General features: G+C 43.7%; 1 protein-coding gene across 1 annotated transcript; it reads left to right on the top strand.

The window, feature by feature from the left end:
* The first annotated feature begins 2,588 nt into the window (after positions 1 to 2,588).
* Positions 2,589 to 6,728, top strand: LOC144892196 (uncharacterized). Its single transcript, XM_078777526.1, has one exon. It carries the CDS (start codon positions 2,589 to 2,591, stop codon positions 6,726 to 6,728), a length of 4,140 nt encoding a protein of 1,379 aa, XP_078633652.1.
* Positions 6,729 to 18,444: the final 11,716 nt, after the last annotated feature.

The raw sequence follows: 18,444 nt of genomic DNA, 5'->3' as shown, positions 1-18,444 counted from the left end.
ACCAGGGTGGTTGACTCAGCCTGTCATCCTTCCGAGGTCAGCAAATTGAGTACCAGCTTGCTGGGATGATTGATCCGGTGTTTACCCCGATTTAGAATAGGTACACCGTATCCCTGCGCATCGTAAGAGGCGACTATGCGACTATGGGTTGGCGTCAGGAAGGGCATCCGGCCATAAAAACATTGCCTCAAACAGGGCCCCATGAGGTCATGGGGCCTGCAAGGCTAACCCCTGCTGTAGCGGGGAAAAACGGCCTTAAAACGATCATTCATCTATATATATAAAGTAGAGTTGGCCTCTGTGTCTGTATCCTGATCTATGTGTGATCTCTAAGATCTCGAGAACCCGTGGACGGATTTGCGAGCGGAAAGTACTGTTCGACTCGGGATGGTCCCAGGAATGTCACGGAGACATAAACATTTAAAAAATTTCGGGTTTTAAAATTAGCGTATTATTAGCACTAGCAGAAGAGAGAGGGATTCGAAGGGAGGGAGCGCAGCGCTTCTAGCGCTTCTGACTACAGCACACCTTAAAATTAAAAAACTTCGGGTCTACAATCTCTAAGATCTCGAGAACCCGTGGACGGATTTGCGAGCGGAAAGTACTGTTCGACTCGGGATGGTCCCAGGAATGTCACGGAGACATAAACATTTATAATCACTTGCTAGTGAATAAATAATAACGCATAAATACCTTTCAGCAGCGCGTAAAATAATCTTTCGTTTCAAGTCACTCTCACAAATAGCTTTCCGGAAATGACGGGTCGAAGTGGTCGAGCTGTTAGCATGACGCCTTATCTTTTCAGAGTCCGGGGTTCGAATCACCCCTCTGACATTTATTTTTCGCTTTTATCACGTCCTTTCCCGCACAATTTTTGGGACAGATCCCGTTGAGTGTTTTATTAAAGTTATTGTTTTGTCATTTTCTTATTGTTTTCATGTTTATTTGGCTTGAAACAAAAAAATTATGCCGCCGTTAGGCGTTATGACATCCGATCATAATGCAGCTAATTAGCTTCTAAAAACCAAGAGTCTGCCGTCTATCTCATATCAAGTTTTAAAGTGTGTCTTACTTTGCATAATTATAGATTCTGCCAATTTCTGGTGTCGACAACCACAGACTAACGTCTACCAGTGTCACGTTTGTTTTAATTTGCATAATTTAAAAAGCCGCGTACAAACTCACTACCGTCCATCTAATCTCAAGTTTTTAAGTGTGTTTTACTTTGCATAATTATAGATTCTGCAAATTTCTGGTGTCGACAACCACAGACTAACGTCTACCAGCCCGCATACAACACCACTACCGTCTACCGGACCGCCTGCAACCCCACTACCATTAACCAGCCCGCCGGCAACCCCACTACCGTCTACCAGGCCACCTACAACACCGGTAACAGGTGAGTTAACAATATTAACTTCCAAAATATGTTAAGTGTTCAAGTTTTTGTAAATTTGCATCATTTAACAAGCCGCAATTTTACATTGTCAATTAAACCACCCAACCCCACTACCGTCTACTAGCCCGCCTACCAGTGTTCACAATAATCATAATTTTTAGAATTATGTATCCCGATAACGTCTGCCAGCCCGCATACACTCTCCACTACGCCCAGTTTTGACTTGCGCATTTTTTTTTTTACTACGCCGCTGAACTATTGTTGCTATAATCTCTGCTTAACTTAAGGCAGTTAAATTTAACATTTATGGTTATTGTTCACTTCAGATATGCCAAGAAAGAGGCCAGCTCTCGGACGCAATACGGCTGCCGCCAAAAGATTCCGTGCTGCGCGGGAAGCAGAACAGCCAGAGCAACGGCAAGTACGACTTGATGCAACTCGCCGTCGCAGCGCCGCAGCTCTACAGGCAGAAGAGCCAGAGCAACGGCAAGTACGACTTGATGCAAATCGCCGTCGCCACGCTGCAGCTCTACAGGTAGAAGAGCCAGAGCAACGGCAAGTACGACTTGATGCAAATCGCCGTCGCCACGCCGCAGCTCTACAGGTAGAAGAGCCAGAGCAACGGCAAGTACGACTTGATGCAAATCGCCGTCGCCACGCCGCAGCTCTACAGGTAGAAGAGCCAGAGCAACGGCAAGTACGACTTGATGCAAATCGCCGGAGCAGTGCCGCAGCTCTACAGGCAGAAGAGCCAGAGCAACGGGAAGTACGACTTGAGGCAACTCGCCGTCGCAGTGCCGCTGCTCTACAGGCAGAAGAGCCACAGCCACGCCAAGTACGACTTGATGAAGACCGCCGTCGCCACGCCACAGCTCTACAGGCAGAAGAGACACAGCAACGGCAAGTACGACTGCAAGTTTGCCAACAGCATCGAGCAGAAAGTGTCAACCAGTGGGATAGAGCCGCCTTCAACTACGATGAACTACGGTCAACTACCACGATGGCCATCCAAACGCAAGCAAATAGGCAATACGAGACAGCTGAACAGCAAGTCCAGCGACTGGAGACGAATAACATATCAACTTCACAAGCACGAGCCAGTGAGACCGTCGGGCAACACCGTCACTCCAATAGCATGGCCTTCACCTATGACCGCGGTAACCCAGTGAATTTTGCAAATGTTGGACAAATGAACGACAAGTGCAGGCATTGTGCAGCTATGAAGTTTAATGGAGAGACAAAAGGGGTGTGCTGCAGTGATGGCAAAGTCATCCTTACCCCTTACCCAGCCCTACCACCATTTCTCAATGAGCTCATCTCTGGTACAGATGCCACCAGCAGGCACTTCCTTGCCAACATCAGAAGGTACAATGGATCATTTGCGATGACAAGCTTTGGTCACAAAGACGCAGCAGTCCAGGGTTGGAACCCCAGCTTCCGCATTCAGGGCCAGGCCTTTCATCGCATTGGTTCCTTGCTACCACCTGAGGAGGGTCAGCCTAAGTTCCTACAAGTCTACTTCCTGGACTCTCATGCTGATGAACTGACAGCCAGGAACCACAGCAGCCTTAATCCACATATTCTTAGGAATCTTACCATCTGGTTTCATGACAACAATCACCTGATCCGACAACTTAAGACAGCTCATGATGTTCTTGCTGAGGGAAGCAACAATGAAGAGAGGCAGATCATCATCAGGGAGGACAAGAGGCCACACGGAGAGCATGCCCGTCGCTACAATGCCCAGTCAGCACCAGAAGTGGCCATCCTGATGGACAATGAGCCTACAAATCCCCGAGACATAGTCCTCAGGCTTCGAGATGGTGAACTCAAGAGGATCAGCGAGCTGCATGCATCCTATGATTCACTCCAGTACCCAATCATCTTCCCGTATGGCACAGACGGATACAGTGTGTATCTACAGGCCCGAACTGCTGCAGGACAGGATGGAGGGCGCAAGGTCAGCCAGCTTCAATACTACAGCTACCACCTCATGGTAAGAGAGGGCAACCACCTACTGCAAATGGGACGCCTCTTTCAGCAATTTCTGGTGGACATGTACTGCAAGATAGAAACTGAGAGATTGGGCTGGATCCGTCGTGAGCAGAAGACCTTGCGCGCTGATGACTATGTGAGCCTGCGTGACAGCCTGTTTGCTGGTGATGGAGATCCACACAATGTGGGACAAAGCGTTGTACTCCCAGCAACATACACTGGTGGCCCCCGCTGGATGCATGAAAAACAGAGCGATGCCATGGCCTATGTCCGCCGTTTTGGAAAGCCTGACTTCTTCATAACCATGACCACCAACCCCAAATGGACTGAAATTCAGGAAAACCTGCAGCCAGGACAAGAGGCACAAAACCGCCCTGACATCATAGCTCGGGTCTTTCGTCAAAAGCAAAAGAAGCTCATGGAACTACTCAAACGTGGAGCTTTCGGCAAGATGCAAGCCTTCCTGTACACCATTGAGTACCAGAAGCGTGGTCTCCCTCATGCACATATCCTTCTGTGGCTTGCTCCCGAGAGCAAGGTCAGACCTGATGACATTGACCTGGTGATCAGTGCTGAGATTCCCGACAAGGAGATAGATCCGGAACTGCACAAGATGGTCATGGCTCATATGATCCATGGCCCATGTGGACATCTCAATCAGAACAGTCCTTGCATGAGGGACCGCAAGTGCGCCAAGGATTTTCCAAAGCCATTCTTGCAGAGCACAGAGCAAGGAAATGACTGCTACCCCAAGTATCGGCGTCTCAAGCCAGAGGATGGTGGTCACATTGGGGAGATCAACATGCACCAGCTGGGAAGACAATTGGAGCAAGTGGTCAGCAACCAGTGGGTGGTACCATACAACCCACTCCTCCTCCGCCAATTCAACAGCCACATCAATGTTGAGATATGCTCCAGCATTAGTAGCATCAAGTACATAACCAAGTATGTGACCAAGGGGACTGACCAGGCTGTCTTTCAACTGCAGCGCATCGGGGCTGGAGACTGTCCAGTGGACGAAGTCACTCAGTTCCAGAATGCTCGCTATGTGGGTAGCAGTGAGGCAGTATGGAGGATCCTGGAGCACCCCATATCTCAGCACTTTCCCCCTGTTGTGGGACTTGCCGTGCACCTAGAGAATGGTCAGAGAGTCTACTTTAATGCTGAAAATGCCCTGGAAAGGGCACAGAGACCACCGCCAGCCACCACACTCACTGCTTTCTTTGATCTCTGCAGCCTTGATGATTTCGCCAAGACACTCAAGTACCATGAGGTGCCACAGTACTACACCTGGGATAAGTCAAGCAAGAAGTGGACCAGGCGCAAGCAAGGAGGCGTGGTTGTTAGAGGAGATTTTACTGTCCACGAAGTTTCAGCTATTGGCCGCATGTACAGCATCAGTCCACGGCAAGGCGACTGCTACTACGTTCGCCTCCTTCTGACTGACATATGTGGTCCCACTTCCTTCAATGCCCTGAGAAGTGTAGATGGTCAAGAATTGTCCTTCCGTGAAGCATGCCTGGCAAGAGGACTCTTGGAAAATGACCAGCATCTTCACCTTGCTATGGAGGAAGCAGGAATCAGCCAGTCAGCATCAAACCTCAGGAGCCTATTGGCCATCATTCTCACCAGCTGCTTCCCCAGCAATCCACGTGCACTCTGGGAGGACTTTCGTAACCTGCTATCCGAAGACTACCTATTCCAGCACCGTCGCCATATTGGTAATGTTGCGGCTTGCTACAATGATGAGGTTTACAACCTGGCACTCTGCGCACTTGAGGACAAGGTGTTGCTGATGGGTGGCAGTGTTCTCAGTTCGTATGACTTCCCAATACCACAGAGGGGCACAGATGAGAGGCTCGCAAGGGAGTACTTCAGAGAGGTAGATTATGACCAAGATCAGTTGACAATTCAGGCCAATGATCTCCATGAACAGCTGACTGATGACCAGCGTGATGTCTACAATGCAGTCCTTCAACTGGTCGAACAAGGTAGCGTCAACAGTGGCATGAGGCACAGTAACATAATCTTCTTGGATGCGCCAGGTGGCACAGGCAAGAGTTTCGTCATCAATGCCATCCTCAAACATATCCGATCCCAAGGAAAGATCGCCCTTGCAACTGCATCCAGTGGCATTGCTGCAACACTGCTCCAGGGTGGGCGGACACTACACAGCACATTCAAAATTCCACTTGACGCCCACACCAAGGAGCAAGCAACATGTGGCATCAAGCGTGGCACAGCCTTGGCCAGGGTCATAAACGATGCAGCTGTCATCATTGTGGACGAAGCACCAATGACCCACAAATCAGCGTATGAAGCTGTAGACCGCACTTTACAGGACATAACAGGCGTGCACAGACCCATGGGAGGCATACCCACGCTGCTCTGTGGAGATTTCCGCCAGATCTTGCCTGTGGTCAAGAGGGGCACAAGGGCCAACATTGTGAATGCCAGTCTAAAAACTTCCGACCTCTGGCGTCATGTGACTGTCAAACACCTAACAAGGAACATGCGAACGCATTTGTCTGGGGATCAAGGGGCAGCTGACTTTTCCAAAATGCTCCTGGAAGTTGGCAATGGACAGATCCCATTAACAGCTGCACCAGACACCATCACAATCCCTACTGGGCTGGGGAAGGTTGTGAAGACATTGGAGGAGCTCAAGGCTGATGTGTACCCATGTTTGATTGCCAATGCTCACAATCATGAGTGGCTGGCTGAGCGAGCAATTCTCTCTCCTCTGAACACCAATGTGCGTAAGCTCAATACCTGGCTCATGTCTGAGTTTCCTGGTGAGGAGAGAAGGTACAAGTCTGTTGACAGTGCCATCTGTGATGATGAGGCAGTCACCTACCCCGTTGAACTGCTCAACTTCATTGAGCTGTCAGGAATGCCGCCACACATTCTGATTCTCAAGATCGGTGTCCCAATCATGATACTCCGAAACATGGAGCCACCAAAGACCACCAATGGCACTCGCTGCTTTGTCACCCGCCTTCATGCCAATGTTATCGAGGCCACCATTTCCTGTGGGCCATACAAAAGTGAAGTCATCCTTCTGCCCAGAATACCTCTTATGCCATCAGATTCAGAGCTGCCTTTCCAGTTTCGTCGCCTCCAGTTTCCATGCAAGCCATGTTTTTCTATAACAATCAACAAATCACAAGGTCAGACATTCAAGGCCATTGGAGTGGACCTGTCCGTGCCATGCTTCACCCATGGTCAGCTGTATGTGGCGGCCTCTCGCACTTCCAGCAAAGAAAAACTTACCATCTTGGCACCCGACAGTAAAACGCGGAACGTTGTTTACACAGAGGCCCTGCAGAACTGATATATTGACTACAGGAGGTGCCAGGCGTTGCTCGGGAGAGGGCAAGGGAGTATTCTATGTGTCTTTTGCCAGCCCCACTCCATAATTATGGATTGCGATATGTATCAAACCAGCCCGCCGACAGACACCATCTATCGTCTACCAGCCCACCTCCAACCCCACTAACGTCTAGCAGCCAGCCTAGAACACAGCTACTGCCGACAACCTTACTACCGTCTACCAGAACGCCTACAACCCAAATAACAGGTGAGTTAAAAACATTTACTCATTAATGTAAAGTAACCCACTGGCCCAAAGTAACCCACTCCCGTGCAAAGCCGGGTACCTCTATATATATAAAGTAGAGTTGGCCTCTGTGTCTGTATCCTGATCTATGTATGTGTCTATGTATGTATGTGTCTACAATCTCTAAGATCTCGAGAACCCGTGGACGGATTTGCGAGCGGCAAGTACTGTTCGACTCGGGATGGTCCCAGGAATGTCACGGAGACATAAAATTTAAAAAATTTCGGGTTTTGAAATTAGCGTATTACGCATAATTAGCACTAGCAGAAGAGAGAGGGATTCGAAGGGAGGGAGCGCAGCGCTTCTAGCGCTTCTGACTACAGCACACCTTAAAATTAAAAAAACTTCGGGTTTTAAAATTAGTGTGTTACGCGTAATTAGCGCTAGCAGAAGAGGGAGGGAATCTAAGGGAGGGAGCGCAGTGCTCCCTCCAGCGCTTCTGTTAGCGTAATTAGCGTATTTCGGAACGTTAATTTTTCAACTTCATTATTCGGAATCAGTACGTCCCAGAGAACCTTCGTAACGTTAATTTTTCAACTTCATCCGATTGACATGGGACCAACGGCATGTGACAAAGAGTGAAACATACAGGCTACATTTATTTGACGACAATGAGTTCCGACTTCCGACCTCGGTGGGATGACAGGCTGAGTCAACCCCCCTGGTGTGAAGGGGGAGGAGGAGGGGAGGGGGAAGAGAAGGGGAGGGGAACGAGGGGGAAGGGGATGGGAGGGGGGAGGGGGAGGGGGAAGGGGGAGGGGGAGGGGGAAGGGGGAGGGGAGGGGCCCTTCTTCCCCTGGGCACCCCCGCACCCTTCCCTCCCCCCTTCCCCTCCCCCCCTCCCCCCCTTCCCCCTCCCCCCCCATTCCCCTCCCCTCCTCTTCCCCCTCCCCTCCTCCTCCCCCGCTTCCCCCTCCCCCCTCCCCCCCGTTCCCCTCCCCTCCTCTTCCCCCTCCCCTCCTCCTCCCACTCCCGTGCAAAGCCGGGTACCTCTGCTAGTATATATATATTCTACTTGAAGACAAATGTCATATATGTGGGTAATATCCCATATTGAATTTCAGTTTCCCCTACTTGAGGACAAATGTCATATCTGTGGGTAATATCCCATATTTAGTTTCAGTTTCCCCTACTTGAGGACAAATGTCATATCTGTGGGTAATATCCCATATTGAATTTCAGTATCCCCTACTGAGGACAAATGTCGTATCTGTGGGTAATATCCCATATTGAATTTCAGTATCCCCTACTGAGGACAAATGTCATATCTGTGGGTAATATCCAATATTGAATTTCAGTATCCCCTACTGAGGACAAATGTCATATCTGTGGGTAATATCCCACATTGAATTTCAGTATCCCCTACTGAGGACAAATGTCATATCTGTGGGTAATATCCCATATTGAATTTCAGTATCCCCTACTGAGGACAAATGTCATATCTGTGGGTAATATCCCATATTGAATTTCAGTATCCCCTACTTAGGACAAATGTCATATCTGTGGGTAATATCCCACATTGAATTTCAGTATCCCCTACTGAGGACAAATGTCGTATCTGTGGGTAATATCCCACATTGAATTTCAGTATCCCCTACTGAGGACAAATGTCGTATCTGTGGGTAATATCCCACATTTAATTTCAGTATCCCCTACTGAGGACAAATGTCATATCTGTGGGTAATATCCCATATTGAATTTCAGTATCCCCTACTGAGGACAAATGTCATATCTGTGGGTAATATCCCATATTGAATTTCAGTTTTCCCTACTGAGGACAAATGTCATATCAGTGGGTAATATCCCATATTGAATTTCAGTATCCCCTACTGAGGACAAATGTCATATCTGTGGGTAATATCCCATATTGAATTTCAGTATCCCCTACTGAGGACAAATGTCATATCTGTGGGTAATATCCCATATTGAATTTCAGTATCCCCTACTGAGGACAAATGTCATATCTGTGGGTAATATCCCATATTGAATTTCAGTTTTCCCTACTGAGGACAAATGTCATATCAGTGGGTAATATCCCATATTGAATTTCAGTTTTCCCTACTGAGGACAAATGTCATATCAGTGGGTAATATCCCATATTGAATTTCAGTTTCCCCTTTTGAGGACAAATGTCATATCTGTTGCTAAAATCCCACATTGAATTTCAGTATCCCCGACTGAGGACAAATGTCATATCTGTGGGTAATATCCCATATTGAATTTCAGTTTCATCTACTGAGGACAAATGTCATATCTGTGGATAATATCCCATATTGAATTTCAGTTTCCCTCACTGAGGACAAATGTCATATCTGTGGGTAATATCCCATATTGAATTTCAGTATCCCCGACTGAGGACAAATGTCATATCAGTGGGTAATATCCCATATTGAATTTCAGTATCCCCGACTGAGGACAAATGTCATATCTGTGGGTAATATCCCATATTGAATTTCAGTTTCCCCTTCTGAGGACGGATGTCATATCTGTGGATAATATCCCATATTGAATTTCAGTTTCCCCCACTGAGGACAAATGTCATATCTGTGGATAATATCCCATATTGAATTTCAGTATCCCCTACTGAGGTCAAATGTCATATCTGTGGGTAATATCCCATATTGAATTTCTGTTTCCCCTACTGAGGACAAATGTCATATCTGTGGATAATATCCCATATTGAATTTCAGTTTCCCCCACTGAGGACAAATGTCATATCTGTGGATAATATCCCATATTGAATTTCAGTATCCCCTACTGAGGTCAAATGTCATATCTGTGGGTAATATCCCATATTGAATTTCTGTTTCCCCTACTGAGGACAAATGTCATCTCTGTGGATAATATCCCATATTGAATTTCAGTTTCCCCCACTGAGGACATATGCCATATCTGTGGGTAATATCCCATGTTGAATTTCAGTTTTCCCTACTGAGGACATATGCCATATCTGTGGGTAATATCCCATATTGAATTTCAGTTTCCCCGACTGAGGACATATGCCATATCTGTGGGTAATATACCATATTGAATTTCAGTATCCCCGACTGAGGAGAAATGTCATATCTGTGGGTAATATCCCATATTGAATTGCAGCATCCCCTACTGAGGACAAATGTCATATCTATGGGTAATATCCCATATTGAATTTCAGTTTCCCCTTCTGAGGAGAAATGTCATATCTGTGGGTAATATCCCATATTGAATTGCAGCATCCCCTACTGAGGACAAATGTCATATCTATGGGTAATATCCCATATTGAATTTCAGTTTCCCCTTCTGAGGAGAAATGTCATATTTGTGGGTAATATCCCATGTTGAATTTCAGTGTCCCCTACTGAGGACAAATGTCATATCTGTGGGTAATATCCCATGTTGAATTTCAGTTTCCCCTGCTGAGGAGAAATGTCATATTTGTGGGTAATATCCCATGTTGAATTTCAGTGTCGCCTACTGAGGACAAATGTCATATCTGTGGGTAATATCCCATATTGAATTTCAGTTTTCCCTTCTGAAGACAAATGTCATATCAGTGGGTAATATCCCATATTGAATTTCAGTTTTCCCTTCTGAAGACAAATGTCATATCTGTGGGTAACATCCCATATTGAATTTCAGTTTTCCCTACTGAGGACAAATGTCATATCAGTGGGTAATATCCCATATTGAATTTCAGTTTTCCCTACTGAGGACAAATGTCAAATCAGTGGGTAATATCCCATATTGAATTTCAGTTTCCCCTTTTGAGGACAAATGTCATATCTGTGGGTAATATCCCATATTGAATTTCAGTTTTCCCTTCTGAAGACAAATGTCATATCTGTGGGTAATATCCTATGTTGAATTTCAGTTTCCCCTTCTGAAGACAAATGTCATATCTGTGGGTAACATCCCATATTGAATTTCAGTTTTCCCTACTGAGGACAAATGTCATATCAGTGGGTAATATCCCATATTGAATTTCAGTTTTCCCTACTGAGGACAAATGTCAAATCAGTGGGTAATATCCCATATTGAATTTCAGTTTCCCCTTTTGAGGACAAATGTCATATCTATTGCTAACATCCCACATTGAATTTCAGTATCCCCGACTGAGGACAAATGTCATATCTGTGGGTAATATCCCATATTGAATTTCAGTTTCCCCGACTGAGGACAAATGTCATATCTGTGGATAATATCCCATATTGAAATTCAGTTTCCCCCACTGAGGACAAATGTCATATCTGTGGGTAATAGCCCATATTGAATTTCAGTATCCCCTAATGAGGTCAAATGTCATATCTGTGGTTAATATCCCATATTGAATTTCAGTATTCCCTACTGAGGACAAATGTCATATCTGTGGGTAATATCCTATGTTGAATTTCAGTTTTCCCCACTGAGGTCAAATGTCATATCTGTGGGTAATATCCTTTGTTGAATATCAGTTTCCCCTTCTGAAGACAAATGTCATATCTGTGGGTAATATCACATATTGAATTTCAGTTTCCCCTACTGAGGACAAATGTCACATATGTGGGTAATATCACATATTGAATTTCAGTTTCCCCTACTGAGGACAAATGTCACATATGTGGGTAATATCCCATATTGAATTTCAGTTTCCCCTGCTGAGGACAAATGTCACATGTGTGGGTAATATCACATATTGAATTTCAGTTTCCCCTACTGAGGACAAATGTCACATATGTGGGTAATATCACATATTGAATTTCAGTTTCCCCTACTCAGGACAAATGTCACATATGTGGGTAATATCACATATTGAATTTCAGTTTCCCCTACTGAGGACAAATGTCATATTTGTGGGTAATATCACATATTGAATTTCAGTTTCCCCTCCTGAGGACAAATGTCACATATGTGGGTAATATCACATATTGAATTTCAGTTTCCCCTACTGAGGACAAATGTCATATTTGTGGGTAATATCCCATATTGAATTTCAGTTTCCCCCATTGCCTGGTGTTGGCTTAGCGGTTAGGGCGCTAGCTTGGGATCCTAGGATCCTGAGTTGGAATCCTGGTCGATCGCTGAATTAACACCAGGGTGGTTGACTAAACCTGTCATCCTTCCGAGGTCGGCAAATTGAGTACCAGCTTGCTGGGATGATTGATCCGGTGTGTACCCCGATTTAAATAGGTACACCGTATCCCTGCGCATCGTAAGAGGCGACTATGGGTTGGCGTCAGGACGGGCATCCGGCCATAAAAACATTGCCTCAAACAGGGCCCCATGAGGTCATTGGGCCTGCAAGGCTAACCCCTGCTGTAGCGGGGAAAAATGGCCTTAAAACGATCATTCATATATATATATTCTACTTGAAGACAAATGTCATATATGTGGGTAATATCCCATATTGAATTTCAGTATCACCTACTGAGGACAAATGTCGTATCTGTGGGTAATATCCCATATTGAATTTCAGTATCCCCTACTGAGGACAAATGTCGTATCTGTGGGTAATATCCCACATTGAATTTCAGTATCCCCTACTGAGGACAAATGTCATATCTGTGGGTAATATCCCATATTGAATTTCAGTATCCCCTACTGAGGACAAATGTCATATTTGTGGGTAATATCCTATGTTGAATTTCAGTATCCCCTACTGAGGACAAATGTCATATTTGTGGGTAATATCCTTTGTTGAATTTCAGTTTTCCCTGCTGAGGACAAATGTCATATCTGTGGGTAATATCCCATAAGGAATTGCAGCATCCCCGACTGAGGACATATGTTATATCTGTAGGTAACATCCCATATTGAATTTCAGGATCCCCTACTGAGGAGAAATGTCATATCTGTGGGTAATATCCCATATTGAATTGCAGCATCCCCTACTGAGGACAAATGTCATATCTGTGGGTAATATCCCATATTGAATTTCAGGATCCCCTCCTGAGGAGAAATGTCATATCTGTGGGTAATATCCTATGTTGAATTTCAGTTTCCCCGACTGAGGACATATGTCATATCTGTGCGTAATATCCCATCTTGAATTTCAGTTTCCCCGACTGAGGACATATATCATATCTGTGGGTAATATCCTATGTTGAATTTCAGTTTCCCCGACTGAGGACATATGTCATATCTGTGCGTAATATCCTATGTTGTATTTCAGTTTCCCCGACTGTGGACATATGTCATATCTGTGGGTAATAGCCCATATTGAATTTCAGTATCCCCTACTGAGGTCAAATGTCATATCTGTGTGTAATATCCTGTGTTGAATTTCAGTTTTCCCCACTGAGGACAAATGTCATATCTGTGGGTAATATCCCATATTGAATTTCAGTTTCCCCTTCTGAAGACAAATGTCATATCTGTGGGTAATATCCCATATTGAATTTCAGTTTCCCCTTCTGAAGACAAATGTCATATCTGTGGGTAATATCCCATATTGAATTTCAGTTTTCCCTACTGAGGACAAATGTCATATCTGTGGATAATATCCCATATTGAATTGCAGCATCCCCTACTGAGGACAAATGTCATATCTGTGGGTAATATCCCATATTGAATTTCAGTTTCCCCTACTGAGGACAAATGTCATATCTGTGGGTAATATCCCATATTGAATTTCAGTTTCCCCTACTGAGGACAAATGTCATATCTGTGGATAATATCCCATATTGAATTGCAGCATCCCCTACTGAGGACAAATGTCATATCTGTGGGTAATATCCCATATTGAATTTCAGTTTCCCCTTCTGAAGACAAATGTCATATCTGTGGGTAATATCCCATATTGAATTTCAGTTTCCCCTTCTGAAAACAAATGTCATATCTGTGGGTAATATCCCATATTGAATTTCAGTTTTCCCTACTGAGGACAAATGTCATATCTGTGGATAATATCCCATATTGAATTTCAGTTTCCCCCACTGAGGACAAATGTCATATCTGTGGGTAATAGCCCATATTGAATTTCAGTATCCCCTAATGAGGTCAAATGTCATATCTGTGGTTAATATCCCATATTGAATTTCAGTATTCCCTACTGAGGACAAATGTCATATTTGTGGGTAATATCCCATGTTGAATTTCAGTTTTCCCCACTGAGGACAAATGTCATATCTGTGGGTAATATCGTGTGTTGAATTTCAGTTTTCCCCACTGAGGACAAATGTCACATTTGTGGGGAATATCCCATATTGAATTTCAGTTTCCCCTACTGAGGACAAATGTCACATATGTGGGTAATATCCCATATTGAATTTCAGTTTCCCCTACTGAGGACAAATGTCACATATGTGGGTAATATCACATATTGAATTTCAGTTTCCCCTACTGAGGACAAATGTCACATATGTGGGTAATATCACATATTGAATTTCAGTTTCCCCTACTGAGGACAAATGTCACATATGTGGGTAATATCACATATTGAATTTCAGTTTCCCCTACTGAGGACAAATGTCACATTTGTGGGGAATATCCCATATTGAATTTCAGTTTCCCCTACTGAGGACAAATGTCACATATGTGGGTAATATCCCATATTGAATTTCAGTTTCCCCCATTGCCTGGTGTTGGCTTAGCGGTTAGGGCGCTAGCTTGGGATCCTAGGATCCTGAGTTGGAATCCTGGTCGATCGCTGAATTAACACCAGGGTGGTTGACTAAACCTGTCATCCTTCCGAGGTCGGCAAATTGAGTACCAGCTTGCTGGGATGATTGATCCGGTGTGTACCCCGATTTAAATAGGTACACCGTATCCCTGCGCATCGTAAGAGGCGACTATGGGTTGGCGTCAGGAAGGGCATCCGGCCATAAAAACATTGCCTCAAACAGGGCCCCATGAGGTCATGGGGCCTGCAAGGCTAACCCCTGCTGTAGCGGGGAAAAATGGCCTTAAAACGATCATTCATATATATATATTCTACTTGAAGACAAATGTCATATATGTGGGTAATATCCCATATTGAATTTCAGTTTCCCCTACTTGAGGACAAATGTCATATCTGTGGGTAATATCCCATATTTAGTTTCAGTTTCCCCTACTGAGGACAAATGTCGTATCTGTGGGTAATATCCCATATTGAATTTCAGTATCCCCTACTGAGGACAAATGTCATATCTGTGGGTAATATCCAATATTGAATTTCAGTATCCCCTACTGAGGACAAATGTCATATCTGTGGGTAATATCCCACATTGAATTTCAGTATCCCCTACTGAGGACAAATGTCATATCTGTGGGTAATATCCCATATTGAATTTCAGTATCCCCTACTGAGGACAAATGTCATATCTGTGGGTAATATCCCATATTGAATTTCAGTATCCCCTACTTGAGGACAAATGTCATATCTGTGGGTAATATCCCACATTGAATTTCAGTATCCCCTACTGAGGACAAATGTCATATCTGTGGGTAATATCCCATATTGAATTTCAGTTTCCCCCACTGAGGACAAATGTCATATCTGTGGGTAATATCCCACATTGAATTTCAGTATCCCCTACTGAGGACAAATGTCGTATCTGTGGGTAATATCCCACATTGAATTTCAGTATCCCCTACTGAGGACAAATGTCATATCTGTGGGTAATATCCCATATTGAATTTCAGTATCCCCTACTGAGGACAAATGTCATATCTGTGGGTAATATCCCATATTGAATTTCAGTATCCCCTACTGACGACAAATGTCATATCTGTGGGTAATATCCCATCTTGAATTTCAGTATCCCCTACTTAGGACAAATGTCATATCTGTGGGTAATATCCCACATTGAATTTCAGTATCCCCTACTGAGGACAAATGTCGTATCTGTGGGTAATATCCCACATTGAATTTCAGTATCCCCTACTGAGGACAAATGTCATATCTGTGGGTAATATCCCATATTGAATTTCAGTATCCCCTACTGAGGACAAATGTCATATTTGTGGGTAATATCCCATAAGGAATTGCAGCATCCCCGACTGAGGACATATGTTATATCTGTAGGTAACATCCCATATTGAATTTCAGGATCCCCTACTGAGGAGAAATGTCATATCTGTGGGTAATATCCCATATTGAATTTCAGGATCCCCTCCTGAGGAGAAATGTCATATCTGTGGGTAATATCCCATATTGAATTTCAGTTTCCCCTCCTGAGGAGAAATGTCATATCTGTGGGTAATATCCCATATTGAATTTCAGTTTCCCCGACTGAGGACATATGTCATATCTGTGCGTAATATCCCATATTGAATTTCAGTTTCCCCGACTGAGGACATATGTCATATCTGTGGGTAATATCCTATGTTGAATTTCAGTTTCCCCGACTGAGGACATATGTCATATCTGTGCGTAATATCCTATGTTGTATTTCAGTTTCCCCGACTGAGGACATATGTCATATCTGTGGGTAATATCCTATGTTGTATTTCAGTTTCTCCGACTGTGGACATATGTCATATCTGTGGGTAATATCCCATATTGAATTTCAGTATCCCCTACTGAGGTCAAATGTCATATCTGTGTGTAATATCCTGTGTTGAATTTCAGTTTTCCCCACTGAGGACAAATGTCATATCTGTGGGTAAAATCCCATATTGAATTGCAGCATCCCCTACTGAGGACAAATGTCATATCTGTGGGTAATATCCCATATTGAATTTCAGTTTCCCCTTCTGAGTTGAAATGTCATACCTTTGGGTAATATCCCATATTGAATTTCAGTTTCCCCTTCTGAGGAGAAATGTCATATCTGTGGGTAATATCCCATATTGAATTGCAGCATCCCCTACTGAGGACAAATGTCATATCTATGGGTAATATCCCATATTGAATTTCAGTTTCCCCTTCTGAGGAGAAATGTCATATTTGTGGGTAATATCCCATATTGAATTTCAGTTTCCCCTGCTGATGACGTATGCCATATCTGTGGGTAATATCCAATATTGAATTTCAGTTTCCCCTACTGAGGACAAATGTCATATCTGTGGGTAACATCCCATATTGAATTGCAGCATCCCCTACTGAGGACAAATGTCATATCTATGGGTAATATCCCATATTGAATTTCAGTTTCCCCTTCTGAGGAGAAATGTCATATTTGTGGGTAATATCCCATGTTGAATTTCAGTTTCCCCTGCTGATGACGTATGCCATATCTGTGGGTAATATCCAATATTGAATTTCAGTTTCCCCTTCTGAGGAGAAATGTCATATTTGTGGGTAATATCCCATGTTGAATTTCAGTGTCCCCTACTGAGGACAAATGTCATATCTGTGGGTAATATCCCATATTGAATTTCAGTTTTCCCTTCTGAAGACAAATGTCATATCTGTGGGTAATATCCCATATTGAATTTCAGTTTTCCCTACTGAGGACAAATGTCATATCAGTGGGTAATATCCCATATTGAATTTCAGTTTTCCCTACTGAGGACAAATGTCATATCTGTGGGTAATATCCCATATTGAATTTCAGTTTCCCCTTTTGAGGACAAATGTCATATCTGTGGGTAATATCCTTTGTTGAATTTCAGTTTCCCCTTCTGAAGACAAATGTCATATCTGTGGGTAATATCCCATATTGAATTTCAGTTTTCCCTACTGAGGACAAATGTCAAATCAGTGGGTAATATCCCATATTGAATTTCAGTTTCCCCCACTGAGGACAAATGTCATATCTGTGGGTAATATCCTATGTTGAATTTCAGTTTCCCCTTCTGAAGACATATGTCATATCTGTGGGTAATATCCCATATTGAATTTCAGTTTCCCCCACTGAGGACAAATGTCATATCTGTGGGTAATATCCTATGTTGAATTTCAGTTTTCCCTCCTGAGGACAAATGTCATATCCGTGGGTAATATCCCATATTGAATTTCAGTTTTCCCTACTGAGGACAAATGTCATATCAGTGGGTAATATCCCATATTGAATTTCAGTTTTCCCTACTGAGGACAAATGTCATATCAGTGGGTAATATCCCATATTGAATTTCAGTTTTCCCTACTGAGGACAAATGTCAAATCAGTGGGTAATATCCCATATTGAATTTCAGTTTCCCCTTTTGAGGACAAATGTCATATCTGTTGCTAACATCCCACATTGAATTTCAGTATCCCCGACTGAGGACAAATGTCATATCTGTGGGTAATATCCCATATTGAATTTCAGTATCCCCGACTGAGGACAAATGTCATATCTGTGGATAATATCCCATATTGAATTTAAGTATTCCCTACTGAGGACAAATGTCATATCTGTGGGTAATAGCCCATATTGAATTTCAGTATCCCCTAATGAGGTCAAATGTCATATCTGTGGTTAATATCCCATATTGAATTTAAGTATTCCCTACTGAGGACAAATGTCATATCTGTGGGTAATAGCCCATATTGAATTTCAGTATCCCCTAATGAGGTCAAATGTCATATCTGTGGTTAATATCCCATATTGAATTTAAGTATTCCCTA

The sequence above is a fragment of the Myxine glutinosa genome, chromosome 1 (assembly GCF_964187855.1).
Source record: "Myxine glutinosa chromosome 1, kmMyxGlut1.1, whole genome shotgun sequence".
Taxonomy (NCBI): Eukaryota; Metazoa; Chordata; class Myxini; order Myxiniformes; family Myxinidae; genus Myxine; species Myxine glutinosa.
The sequence above is the reverse complement of the archived record's forward strand: the minus strand, read 5'-3'. Positions and strand labels throughout refer to the sequence as shown.

What these genes read in the sequence shown, in the direction of transcription:
- LOC144892196 (XM_078777526.1), top strand. Translation starts at nt 2,589, where the DNA reads ATGAACGACAAGTGCAGGCATTGTGCAGCTATGAAGTTTAATGGAGAG.